Below are 14,585 nucleotides of genomic sequence, written 5' to 3' on the forward strand. Positions count from 1 at the left end.
AGTTGAGAGGAATTTAGTGTGAAGACATCGTGGACATGTTAACAGTACATTCATGTGGTGGACACCTTTTTTTCTTTCACAAAAGAGAGATATCCAGCTTCTCCCCCTTGTCAGCGCCCCACACACCCAATCTTTCTCTTTCCCCTCTCCCTTTCACTGTTTTCTCTCCTGTAGAGAGAGAGACTTTCTTGGAAGAGTGGAATTAAGGGAGGAAAAGATGCTTTTACTGATTGGAGAAAGTCTTCTAAACTTCCCTCCCCAGAGAGAAAGGCTTTCCTTTATCTCATCCTTTTTCAAGAGAAGAAAGGGGGGTCTATACGAGAGAATATAAGGTGTTTGTGTAAGAGACTGGGGGCAAACTCTGTCCCCCCCCCCAAAGTAATTCACATTTAAATCTTCAGATTCATCTCACATTCACTGAATTTTGGGGGAAATCAAGACAAATTTTACATAAACTGTTTTTATATAAAATTACAAATATAATACATTAGTTGAATTTAGGCTTTTTTGCACCCGTCACATTATACGGGGGTCAGCCCCTTACCATTACAAATAACAACTCTTAACGTTGCATAACTTAAGATATTCTGACTTCTGTTAAAAGCTGAGGCTGTAACCAGGCACTCGGCACACACAAAACTATACTGGCCATGTTGCCAGAGCCTCGTTCATCCGCAAAAAATACATTAGTTGTAACACGAATGGTTTTCTTACACACTTAGTGCCCAATGTAAAAAAAAAATCATTAAAATAAGGATTCCTAAAATGTGTTCTTTTTGTGCCAAGTATCTTCCAAGTATTACTACTTCTCGTCCGCCTCATGAAACTTTCTCTTCACACTCTGGATAGAGAGGGGGTTTCCTTATAAAGTTTCAATACTGAAAGCCGGAATGAATTATGAGATTTCACAATGACCTTAGTCTCTTGTACATGTAGGTGTTTTTTTTTTTGGTTTTTTTTTACAAATTATATACAAAATTTTTAACAACCAATATGCTTTAGTTCAAGTAGTAAAATTATACAGACAGCATCATTGTACTTTGTTTCCAACACACACACACACACAGAGTTTCATGGACAGCAAGAAGAATTATCAGCCCCTCCAGCACAACCATATTTGAAGTTTTCAAATTCTTGGGTCATTACAAAATCGAAGGCACTAGAGTAACTCAAAAGTCCTTCCGCAATCCTCCCAAGAACTTCAAGGCCGTGCTTGTGAGATTTCAGATTCTTACGTTTGTAGATGGCACCTTTCAGGAGTTTATCCACAATATAATGCAACCACAAGACGTTAGTGTACGGCTGGAAAATCTTCCATTCATTTCTGAAATAGATTTAAAAAAGTATTTCAAATTTATTTGAGAAAAAAAAATTGTGAACATGTAATACAGTCACAGCAACAAGAAAATGTTTAGCAAACAGGGTTCCCACTCATGGCAAACAAAATTCATGGTCTTTTCCAGATATTACTGTAGAATATCTTTCCAGCCCACTCTATAATGCTTTAACTATAAGTAAGTTTAAGTAGGGATGGACCAATATGAAATTTTGAGCAATACCGATATTCTACCAATGCTGTATAGAATTCCAAATGGTCCTAGAAGGACGTGAACTTTTCATTGATTTTAATAAGTGTATGTTATAAGATGGTTTCAATGCAAAAGAAGCTGCATTAAGGCACACACAGGTAAGACAGCAACACCATAAAATCAGGTAAAGCCACAACTGCCTCTGTAGCTCAGCTGGTAGAGAAAATGGTATGCCAGACCTCAGGTTCGAGTCCTGGTCGAGCCTGCATTTTTCAAAGAAGCTGCATATTTAGACATTTATTTTTTTAAAAAATAGGGAATGGAGATTATGTGTTTACATTCATAAAAAATGTAACAAAATGACAGAATATTGCACAAAATTAGAAGATATTTATAGATATATCAGATTGGTAATATTATTGGTATAGAATAGATTAATTTGTCCCACTCCTATTCACAGTAATAAAGGTTATTGAACAATGCTGAAAATAAATTAACGAAGATACATTTTATATGACACCTTCCTGGCAAGCAAAAGAAAAATGTATTCAATTCTCCAGAATTTTCTATGTATAACAATAGAGTTGACCTTGGTTTTATGTTTACAGGGGATCAAGATAACTTAAAATGTAAAATCCAGAAAAATTTTATGACATCTTTAGTGGGACCAAAAAGATTGAATATAAAATTAGGGTTCAACTGTAAAGTTCCATGTGTTCATTGCACTTTGCCATAGGGCGATGTGAAGGTATGGCTCACATTCTTGTTTTCGGTCATTCTAGGAAATGATGTGATCAGCATCACACTCCAATCATGCCCCTCCCCCTCCCTCCGGTAGATCCTGGTTACTCATTTCTTCGAAGGTGAATGAACCCCAGAGCTGCTTTTGTGCACGGTCAGATAAATTCTGACCTTAAACTGTTTCCAGCTTTAAAACGAAGTAGGTGTGGCCAATAAGTTAAGTTGTATTAATGCGCGCGGTGCCCACTTTCTATTCGCCAGCACTTGCCCCTCCCTCCCAGCGCACGTGTTAGTTTCAGTGTCAGTTTTTTCCACAACGTTTCGAAACTAGAGTGACTTTTAAAAATGTGCAAATATTAGTTTTTAAAATGAACACTGTTGTAAATACGAGAGATGCAGGGTCGAGGGGAGGAAAGCTATAAATAGCCGTGTGCTTGAGGGTAACAGTGTTTCGGAAGATTCTTGACCACGAGAAGTAGTGTCTCCAACTATGTTATTTTTTCCCTTACGAATTAGATACAAGAAATGTGAAGGTCTTATTACGTACACCCCTGTTGGAACATTAATAAAACTTTGTAGTTGCGAAATTGGCTATATAGCAATTATATACGATAACATCTTTGGAATATTACCGAATTGTAACGAAGTTTCTATAAAGGTCGGGTAGCAACACTGAATGGCACAGTTTGCCCATCTGTAACGCCAAAAGCTTGTGTCCCCGCCCTCTACAAATTCCTTCTTGGAAGCAGTTGCCAGTGTATGCATCTGGCATTTTTCTTTGACAAGCTGGGGGAATTCAGGTTCCTGAAATCTGAGCATGTTTTATGTGGGAAGTAAAGGAAAGGAAGCGTAGGTGGATCATTTAATAAATGCTAAAGTAACATTCCGTACGATTTTAAGCATCACTGGTTGTATTTGCACCAACCACTTTGGCTTTCTCAAAGGTTTCCCTACAATCTTTTGCAGTGTGTTGGTTTTACCATTCTAGATAAAACGCATGAAGTTGAAAGTAGTGTTTGTGGTATATACATCAACACGTGTGTAATCTAGAGATTCCCTTGTCAGTCTAAATCATGTTTTCTGATTCTGTCTAGTCCGGTGCTTCAAGATTATAGACTTTACTTAATATTGCGAATTTGCAACACTGCACAACACAGAGTGACGGACAAGTAGCGGGAATTTCGTTAATTTGAATGAGTGAATGTCACCGTAGGTGCTTTACTAAAGAATGATTATGAATTCATAAGCAAGGATAAGGCTAGTAAATGCTTTGAACAGCATACAATGCTGTATTACTCTAGTTTCAAGACGGCATTGAATGGACTATCTATCAGGGTGCAAAAGGTCTGCGGAGGGACTATTGCCAGAATCCACCAATAGGGCTGCACTGGCTTTCTCTAGAACACGTGCTTTTGTTTACATCCACTTCGTAGTGGAAAAAAATGGACAATAGATTGTCATCCGGGATCCATGTGGCAGTCAGCCTACTAACTAAACCACAACTGTCGTCCTATATTGTAACTAAAGTTTATTTCCGTAACTTACGCAGGATTTCTGGTCAGTAGGAAGCATCCTAATATAGACAAGTGAACAACTAAAGGATTTAATAAACAGTTTGTAACTTGTCAAAAATACTGACCTATCTTTAGGGCTGAGTCAATACCAACTTGAACGGATGCTTGAAAATTGTAACAATTAAAAGTTGTGCAACATTTGGATTAATATTAGTGGGTGACAGCGGCATATTCCGATAATTTGACCTGGTTTACCACAACAATTCTTATTTCTTGTATATATTTATTATATATAATAGGAGTAAAACCAATGCAAGCATACAAGTAAAACAAAAACAGAAGTTCGACAATTTCAAATTTTCCAACATTTGCTACATGTACTTAAATGGTTTACTGCTTGTAAACCAGGTAACACGGGAGAATATGCTGCTGGTGGGTGAGTATTGTACTCCAATTGTATGCACCAATTTACCAGAGCCTTTAAAATATTCAAAAATTACACCAGAATACATGTTATATGACAAAATACAGTTTTTTTCACGTGACAAAATCAATGGAAACTTTGAACCAGTTTAATTAGACTCCCTGTAAGTGCTGCACGGCATTTTTGTGGACCCACAAATGACCAAAATGCCGGAAATGTATCAGTTTGTTTCGGTACACAAAATTCAAATGTTCCGTAACCGATATATTGGTACCGGCTCAGACCCACCTCTTTTACTTTCATTCTGTAGATTTTCACTCTGACACCTACTAACCTTGTCCAATCTCTCATGTGGCGGTAGATGTCGAACTGGTAGTCTCCTTTCGCTACAAAGAGGTCAGGATCCAGAGCGAGATTGTTAAATATATAGCATCCATTGTAAAACATCCTCGAGAGAGTGAAGTCTATGATGGCTGCTTGGACCCCTTTACTCTGAACTGCATACTCGGATCCGTAAAATTTGTACTTTGTGTAACGCTCGTCTGTTCTGGAAACCAACACGTTTCCCCAGTGCAAGTCCCTGTGCTCAAATTCCAGAGCTTTCTCTGCAACTGCCAGGCCATGGGCAAGCTGCAAGAAAGAACAAAATTGACATTACATTCTTTTTCATGTTAAGAGGAATAAACAATGCGGTTGATAATATAAGACGTAAGCGAATTGCTAAAGTTATATCCACGAAATTCACTTGTAAATGTATTAATTTCAGTGGCCTTTGCCACCATCCACTTGGGAACTCGATGCTTCACTGTTGGGTTGACTTCCGTTCTAGGGGTGCTGGTGTACCCATTTCGCCTGCTACACGTGATAGGTTTGAATTGTTGTAATAGCGGGAGCCAAACGTGATGTGCCTGACGACTCTCGATATTCAGCTCATGCGGAAAGTGCATGATTGCATGCATCTCTTTGCGATGTATGCCTACCTGAAACTTTTGAGATACATCACACACCCTAATTAACACAAAAATCAAAAAGATGCATGTAATTATGCACTCTCCGCATGAGCTGAATATCGACAGTGGTCAGGCACATCACGTTTGGCTCCCCCTATTGCAACAACTTAAACCAATCACACGCAGCAGACAAACTGGCTACACCAGCAACCCTAGCGGTAAGCGAGGAAAGAACAGAAACCGGAAGTCAACCCAACAGTGAAGCATCGAGTTCCCAAGTTGATGGTGACAGAGGCCACCGAAATTAATAGAACATTTACAAGTAAGTTTTGCAGATATAACTTTAGTAACTTGCTTCCGTCTTATATTACATTCTTGTTACTTGAACATCCAACTATTCGTGCAACTACTTCTCTGTAGAGGCCAAACCACTTTAACCTTTCTTGGAAATTTTTTTAGGTTTTCCCACATTTTAGAGAATATGGGATTAGGGTCATATATTTGTGGTGAATAAACTATTTCTGTACAAAAACTGGCCATATTTTGGGATTTAAAGCAGTACATAAAAACGCATTTCAGTGTAAAAATGATGAGCACAATCCTAAATTTGATTTCAAAACTATAACTAGTACACAAAATTAGCATTTCCTTTCTAATAGAACACACATGTAATCAGAGTATGTATAGTGATTTTGCAGAATAGACTTCAGAAAGTGTATGTGCAAAATAAACTCTAAATTTCTCATTTTTAAGAGTTACATTTTGCATCATTTCATGAAAAAATATGGTAGGAAAAGGTAGATTTCACACTTGGTCTTTGTCAAAAACAATAATACTCCCTCTGTCTGGCAAAGTCAGAAATTAAATGGTAGCTTAGTAGTAGAGCATTGCACATAATGAAGACTCAGGTTTGGCCTTTCGTGATTCTGACCATGTTTCTGCATATAGCCATTCTAGGACTTACTCAGCTCTAACCTCTGATGATGTATAATGATTTGAATTGAAATTTATTTATGTAAGTGTTGTGAACAGATTAACACCTTTATAGAACAGTGTACGTCACATACATGCATAGTACTCATAATATTCATAATCAATAAAGAAATATAAAAGGCATTTAGCATATATTTTACACAGCTAGTTAGCTAGTTTACAATACCGTGTTTCAACAAACAATAACAATATACAGGGTGGAACTGAACTCTACGGACAAACTTTCACAGGCTGATCAGGACTATTGGGAGTGTGTTTGATATAAGGAACGCATGGTCATCGGTACCTTATTACTGAGTAATTCCATTTCTTTTGTTTGTACAACTCTACTACCTTTATGCATGTTTACTCAGCCCAGTACTATTTGACTGATTGCCACGGTATCTGCTTAATGTACGAGACTCCAGTCGACACTTCCATGGATCTAGTTGCTAGGATTATCGCAGCTACTGAAGATGTGCGTCAATCTCCTGGCATGCTCGTGTGCAACAGTCTATGCTGCATCATTGTACAGTTTGTCGTGATCATGGCAGTTGACATTTTGAACAGCTGCTTTAAAGAAAGAGTACGTATTGAAGAGTACGCAGTGTACTGTACTGTATGTAGAGTACAGTTATTTAACAAACTAGTACAAGTTTCTTTACTCATGTAATTTTTTGTATTGTTATTCATGATATTACAGATGGTGATGAGTAGTTGATTAATTTTTCTTTGTATTCTATCAGAATCCATTGATCACAATCCAAAGGACATAATTACAGCTGAGCCTACCACCATTTGCCAATACCGATACTTGCATAATTCCAGTATAAAATAAAAAGGCAAGTTACTGAGTCAGTATAACTCGTCACATATTTAGAAATATATAATTTGGGGAGCCAGTGTCTCAGGAATATAATAATAAAAGTGTTTCTATATGTTAATATAATTATTGGTCGATTTGTAATAATATGTAAATTAATTAATTAGCACTTAATTTCTCCGATGCATATGGAGTATTGTTGTATGTAACCACAGACTAAAAAATGGAGGAAAGACAACGTTAATTGTTCTTTATTTCTTGACTAAGAAATATTGTTATTACATGAATACTAAAAAGACGATATATAATCAGAGATAAAAGAGCAAATTTTCATCATCTAGCTTACGTGTAGTTAAGACCACTAAAAGTTGTGTAAAAGCAACTGTCCTGGCAAGTAAAAAAATTGAATATTTATTGAATAACAAAAGGAATGATGGTACGTCCATTAGATGAAAAGTAAAGTTCCTGATAAATATTTTATGTAGTCAACTCTCGATTCTACGACCCCCTCGAAGTAACGACCCTTTTCCCGGGAACCGTGAAAAATTTGGAAAAAGACCCTTCACGAGCGCTCTACCGCTCACAATTGGGTCTGAACTAAAAATAGACACCACCACACCATGCTTGAGTGATATCCAATAGCACTTGACCTCTGCCCTCCCCTCCCTCAAGGGCACCAATGTTACCCCGCACCCGACGGCCGCCATCCAACGTGCCAGGCTTGTTTTGCCACCCTTTCTCTTGGATATGCGAGGAGACGATCCAATGTGCTTGGATGTTATTTTAAATCGATCTTGACTTGTTTCCTTGTCCTAAGAGCTGCTGAAAACTCGCAGGGGAGGGTGGGAGCAGCCCGAAATGACTGCTGGACTTGCAGTCTTTGCCAATGTGTATGGCAGGTCAAGGTCTTTCATCGATAAATACACCACCTTGAGAGATAAGATCGCAGGAATGTTCCAATGCCCATCTGTCCAGCTCTGACCTAGATTTCAGTAGGTTCCCGTGAGTGAGCAACTCTCGGCCTTGTAGCCGACAACTTCCAGTAACCGCTTTCATTCAAAACGTGTTCTTTGTTCCCTGCAAAACTTCATAAAAAAGCGAAACTGTTAGAGATAATCAAAGCCACATAGGCGAACTAAAGATCGTCAACCCGCTTAATGCTTTGTCATCCAGGTTTCCACAAAAGTTTACTTCGATCTTACGTGCATCATAACTCCCGTTTCCCACTTCATAAGTTTTCCTAATTGTGTCGTAATATCTGCCAAAAAAGTGTCCCGTTGGCTGGCTGACTGACTTCTCCCTTTTTCCTGTCAGCAAAGGGGACGAGGGGCGATTTTCTTGCTCGTGTATGCACCTGGGCTGATTACAGGCGAGGGTGGAAGTGGACCCACCCCTCTTCCTTTCCTTTGACGTCTAAAATGGGAAAAAACAGTTCTGGATATATTCTTGAAAACGAACAAACAGTAAAAAAAAAAAAAAATAATAACCCTCCCCCCTTTATTATCCGCCACTGGTGTGCACGGCAATGTTGATAATTGCAAAATTCAGATATTTTTTTTATGCTGTTGTCTGCATAGGAAATATTACCCATATTATTGTCTGTTGCACGGTAAAACGTAAAGCAAGGGTCATTTCTTTCTTCTTTACACTGCTGTTAAAAGTTCCGTCTTCGACAGTTGCGTTATCTTTAAAATGCTGGGATTTTTCTCTTCCGCCACCTGTTGCTCGAACTTCCAGCCGGTCTCCTTGTTTTTACGATGCAGCTGGCGCCAGTGTTTTGTCTAGCATCTGCAAAGCTCTTGCTTGCCGATAACAGCGATGACTTTGACGATAACGGAATTCAATCTCCAGAAAGGAAAACAAGAGTTAAAATAACTTCATGTTCTGCGCCTTCTGATAAGCAAAACTGTAAATTTAATTCGCATCCGCTTTTCTTCAGAACCATTCATGTGAAGAAAAAAAAAAGTGCTCTATGTAGGAATGGTCGCAGAGATCGATTAAGACATTATTCAAGGGGAAAACTTTTGGAGGAGCGGGTGTTTGACATCGAGAATACTCCTAAATCCAACATTAAATCATCGATTAACAAGGGAGTAAATAACGATCTACCATTTTGATATGTAAAAATGCGCAGTTTCATAAAGCGTTTTCAGTTCATTTTATGCTGATGGGCTCATTGGGACTAAATATACAGTTTAAAGTGAAATTCAATTCCAAACCTAAATGACTTTCGACTGGGACGCTGTTTAATGACGTGTCCTATTATAGAATACGCATTGGGTGAAAACAGATCGCAAGTTGCGGGTTTCCTTTTTCACATTGGATTACAATGCAAGTAAAGGAAGGAGTTTGGACTGCTCCCTTGAATGGGGAAGGGGGAGGGTGAATGAAGTTGGTTGAAGCAAAGAAAACGTGGCTTTTTTTTGCGATGTATTTTACACAGCCGAACCAGAACGAAAATTACAGCCCCGCCTCTTTTTTTTTTTTTTTGTCTGGTGCCTAGAAAGGTTGTGTTGTTTCCCCCGAGAGATCTAATCTTACCAGTTAATCTTGTAACAGACAATGCTCCAGTAGACCCGTATAAAATCCAACATTCATTCTGCCCGATTATCTCCAGACTTCTGCTGGTGCCAGTGTGACTGGTGTCAAGATTCTTCGAGTTTCGCTTGCAGTAAGGGAGAGATTGTTTTCCTTTCCATAGGTCTCGGTGCAAACGGGTTCCTCATGAACTATAATTGTAAGAATTACCAGGAAAGCAACGACTGTGCACAATTGAAAGAAAGTAACATTATTTTAAATTATTTTTTGTGAAAACGTTTTCATGTTCTATTTTCCTTCTCACAACATGCATCCTGTGCATAACAGGTTGTATAACTACCAGGATAAATGGTGTTACCATCTCCTAGGCATCTTTGTGTCCGTTTGAGCTCCGTTTAAGCATAAAATTGGGGCAAATTCCAATAACGACCCCTTCGAAATAACGACCCTTTTCCCGGGAACTGTGAAAGGTCGTTGAATCGAGAGTTGACTGTACATTATTGTAAGTAGTGGTGTACATAAATCTTTAGAGGGGCCTTCCCGATGGTGAAGTGGTAACGCCGTCGTCTTGTAATCATAAGATACCGGGCTCGATACTCAGTGGAGGCACATAGTGGTTCAGGCCCAACTTTACACTGTAGGTCCAGTCCCGATTACCTTATCTTCCTTAGTACTGCCATTCAAAGTCGTATGTTCCCAATCTAATCTCAGCGGAAATAATTGATTGATTTGCTTTATTTTACTTCGCTTTTTGTGCCACTTTTGGCTAATTTCCGAAGATGGGGACGAGTGATGATGTGATGAATGAAGACTCACAAACATCCATCCCCAGGCTGGGATTCGAACCTGCGACCCCTGGCGTCGTAGCGTGATGTACTAAGCAATGCACCCTGGGGGTCAGCTTTTGGTGGAAATAAATAACCCCCATTGGCTGATACTGGCAGTCACACAAAAGACAGAAGTGAAAAGGATATGCATAAATTGCTGATTCTCCTTCCCGCTTGAACTTAGATAAAACAAAGCTAATTTCACAGTGACCTTCATCCCTCTTTTCCAAGAACTCCGCAACTGACATTAGTGCAGCGGGGGGTTAAAAACATCCACCTATTTTAAGACAATGATCTTCAAGCAAGAATTGGCAATGAATGGCTTATTTCTCACAGCTTTAACTAAGCCGTTACATGCCTTCATGGTCCCGTTTGGGTTGAGCTTTCACTTGTCCATGACTTTGATCTGTTTCCCAGGAGGGTGGGGGTTTATGATCCAGTGTTTCTATGAAAATCTATGGAACTTCTTGTCCTTGTCTTCCAATCTGTCACAAGGAAGGGTGAACGAACTTTTAGAAAGGACAAATGTTGAGACGAGGTGTTGCCTTTGCCTGCTTTTCTAGCCACTGAAAATCTTTGGTATCGGTAAAAGAAAATCAACCGATACTGCCGGTATCGGCTGATACTGATACATCGGTATCAGTATCAGCTCAGCCCTAAACATAATACAAGGGCATTGCATTACTCTCTAATAAGGTACCGGGCACCATGAGTTCCTCATATCAAAACACTCAACCAACAACCTGTGAAAGTTTGTCGGCAGAGTTCAGTTCCACCCTGTATATAAGAAGAATATATATATACAAATGATGAAGGAGACAGTAAACACTTACCACACAAAGAGAAATAATTCTATATTTCGCAATCTGAGTCGCATTTTCAAGGTAGAAGAAAGAAAGATCGGCAAAAAATATATATATAATATATATATTGGATAAAAGAAAGGAGGGCCAAAAGGGCTAAGTAAAAATCAAAGAAGGTAAAAGGAAAAACTCACCGGACAGTAGAAAAATTCAAAATTTTCGCTAATTTCATAGCATCATCGGTGTGAGGAGAAATAGACGGAACCATATATATAATTATTATTATTTGCTTACCCTTTTTTTTATTAGAGAAGCAGCAAATAAACAAAATACCTTTATACAAGCACAGAACATATAACTAGCAAAAGCATGATAAAATGTTTGGAAAAAATATGTCTTTGCATAATATGTAACAGATCTTTAATACATATTGTTCATAAATTCTTAGATATCAGCTTTTGAGTCAAAACAATTCAAACTACAGTATCTGTACACTTGTATTGCACATAAAAGCAAATTTTCAGGTTCAAATAATTTATTGATGTTTGTTACAGTAAATAAACTCATTTTTATCCTGTCAATAAAAATATTACGATTTTCAGCAATTAATACAGTGGAACCTAAATTTTACATTTTCTCACATTATACATTTATTCTTCATGGTGTAAGTAAAGCCATATTTTATACAATTTTTCCACTTTTAAAACTGTTTTCCATCTTTGTCCCAAAAAATGTCAGGATTCCACAGCTTCATGATAAATAGTTATTAATCTTGGAATACAGATATAACACATCAAGTTTGCATAATGTGTAAGGATACTGACTAACATATACTGAGATTCACTTATGCAGTTATGACATTTTCTTAAAAAATTGTCTATTGAACGAAATTAATTTTTCATCATTCATTTAACAGTATAAAGTTCAGTCATTCAAAATAATCACAGATATTTCAACTGGAAAGTGTCAACTAGGAATTAACATACAATTACTGAAGACCACTTGGAAAAATCTGGTTTACCTTGTCCCCAGAGAACTAAAGAAAACAGCACGAGATTTTACCAATACCAGCTGATTTTTTTTCAGCATTTGGATCATTTACAGGGTCTGCAAAAATTTAGGTTTTCATTGATTTTGTATCAATATTTTGTTTAAAAATTTATTTTGTGATTATGTAATAGCTATTTAATATTCTGATGTAATTTTTGAATATTTTAAAGCAAATGTCTGGAAAACTGATGATATATTCATAAATATGCTTGCGTATCTGCATACCTGTTCATTTAATTCAATTAATTTCAGTGACCATTGTTGTCCGACTCTTATAATTGGTGGGAAATATTCACTAATATTAATCAATATTTTGCACAATTTTCAAGTATCAGTGGAAATGATTAAGAGTATCGGTACAGATATCAGGCATGAGCTCAACCCTAGATATAACCTCAAAACTGTATATCGAATTGCATTAGGAAATTTGTTAATAACTACCAATTACCAACTGAAAATAAATATGTTAACATTCATATAAATGAAATCGGAAAGAGAAGAATCAAACATTATCCTCTTCATGATGACATCACCAATGGCTTCTCGGACAATACACAAAACAATAGATGAGTATGAATCTAGTCATGATTTTGAACGACATGCACTAGAAACATACCCATCTAATGTAATGTGCAGCTTCCTGAATAGACATGCTTTGTCAGCAGGTCCACAATTTTCTTTCTCGGAGATAGAATCCAAGTAATACTTGTCTTCTTTGATGTAGTCTTCAGGCAATGGTTGTTGCTACTGGGTCCACACAGAGTATGGGTTAAATTGTACATAAAAAGGCTACGTTATAGGTAATAACTGAGCACAACATTATTTCCTATGTTCCTATAAGAGGTGGGTAGTCTATATGTATGTATACCATTATTTCAAATTCAATACAGCATGATACAAAAGTCTCTTGATATTTTCCTTATATCGCTAATGAATGGTTTTTCCGGATGGGATAAAAGACACTTGTTTTCCAGCAAGATGATGCACCACCCCATTTCACCAGAATCGTTCGGGAATAAGTTGCTGACATCTTCTCCAATAGGTGGATTGGCTGTGGCTCAAGACTTTTGGTGGCACACTCTCACACTTGACTCCCCTAGCCTTTTATGTCTGGGGTCTCATTAAGTCTAGGGTGTACCAAGTAAAGATCAACACCATAGAGCAACTGCACAGGGAATATCACGCCAGCTACGTTGGAGCATGTTTTCCAGTCTATGCAAGAGGTGGGTGCTATGCCTAGACCTACAGGGCCACCACATTGAAATGCACCAAGTTTGTCTTCTATTCTAGAGTACTTTTTAGCAGTACTGTCAATTTTGTCAATAAAATGCTTTGATTTAAAATATCAAGAAACTTGAATCACCCTGTATAACAACAATCTGATTTAAAATGTCAAGAAACTCGAATCACCCTGTATAACAATCATAATAATAATCATCCATGGCACAACAGCCCTTGAGGGCCAGGGCTACCTACAGACTGCCAGCCCCAATCCCACTTGCCTCAGTAGAGGTTGGAGTTCATCCAACCAGTTGCAAGGTGGTGTGTGGTTAGCACAATGAACCCTCATTCATTATTGTAGGTTTTCATGACCGTGTTACGCTATTCATTCGTAGCTGCCCAATTTCCTCACTATGGTGGGTGGCCACCAGTCCCATACACTGGCTGAAATTTCAGCAGAAAAGTTGTTACGTTTTCCCCCCAAGGAGACTCAAAGCAGCGTGCATCCTGTAACCCATGCGGATGGTGCGGGACTCAAAATTCAATATAAACACACAAAAAATAATAACAGAAAAAGAGTATGCATACTGATCTATTCTCTGCAGCAACATTATTTTTTTTTATCTTGCTGAATATTTCCACTGTGGTTGTTGTTTCACTTGTATCATGGTGGATGGAGCTTCATAGAGAGGCGGGAAGAGTCTCCTCCTGCCTCTATTTGCACATATTCTATTTTTTTGCTGTCTACCCAATCAATCTTACAGACTAGATTTCATTACCTGCCAAAACACTGACAAGGCTTCTTCAGCTGTTGTGAACTGGAAACTTTCTAAATCGGTGCCGCCGTGACTAAATTCCAGGGACACAAATTGCTGATCATCTTGGAACTCGGTAGGGGAGTCATTTTCGGAACCTGCAAAAACACAATTAAAAGAAGGGTAGAGATAATTTCATAACAAAATACCTGCGTCTTCTATTTGTATGTAAAATATACAGTGAAACATCGATTTTACATTTTTCAGGGGATAAAGCTGAAAAAACTTAAAATACGGGAAAATGTAAAATCAAGGAACATTTCTTGACATTTCACTATCTTGGGACCATCAAAATTGAATGTATAATGTGGGAAAATGTAAAACCCGGGAACGTAAAATCGGGATTCCACTGTACTTCCTTTACAATACTTATCACAA

General features: G+C 37.9%; 1 protein-coding gene across 2 annotated transcripts in view; it reads right to left on the reverse strand.

The window, feature by feature from the left end:
- Nucleotides 1-936: 936 nt before the first annotated feature.
- LOC146004233 (serine/threonine-protein kinase haspin homolog) overlaps nt 937-14,585 on the reverse strand; it is a 42,789-nt gene continuing 29,140 nt past the window's right edge. For both annotated transcript variants that reach the window (XM_083142908.1, XM_083142909.1), the window contains exons 6-8: nt 14,172-14,305; nt 4,543-4,838; nt 937-1,324 (exon numbers count right to left, since the gene is read on the reverse strand). In XM_083142908.1, coding sequence (XP_082999034.1) covers nt 1,072-1,324; nt 4,543-4,838; nt 14,172-14,305 — 683 coding nt within the window. In that variant the 3' untranslated portion in view covers nt 937-1,071. The remainder of the gene's footprint in view (nt 1,325-4,542; nt 4,839-14,171; nt 14,306-14,585) is intronic.

This window comes from Lepisma saccharinum, chromosome 21 (genome assembly GCF_977018435.1).
Source record: "Lepisma saccharinum chromosome 21, izLepSacc3.1, whole genome shotgun sequence".
Lineage (NCBI taxonomy): Eukaryota > Metazoa > Arthropoda > Insecta > Zygentoma > Lepismatidae > Lepisma > Lepisma saccharinum.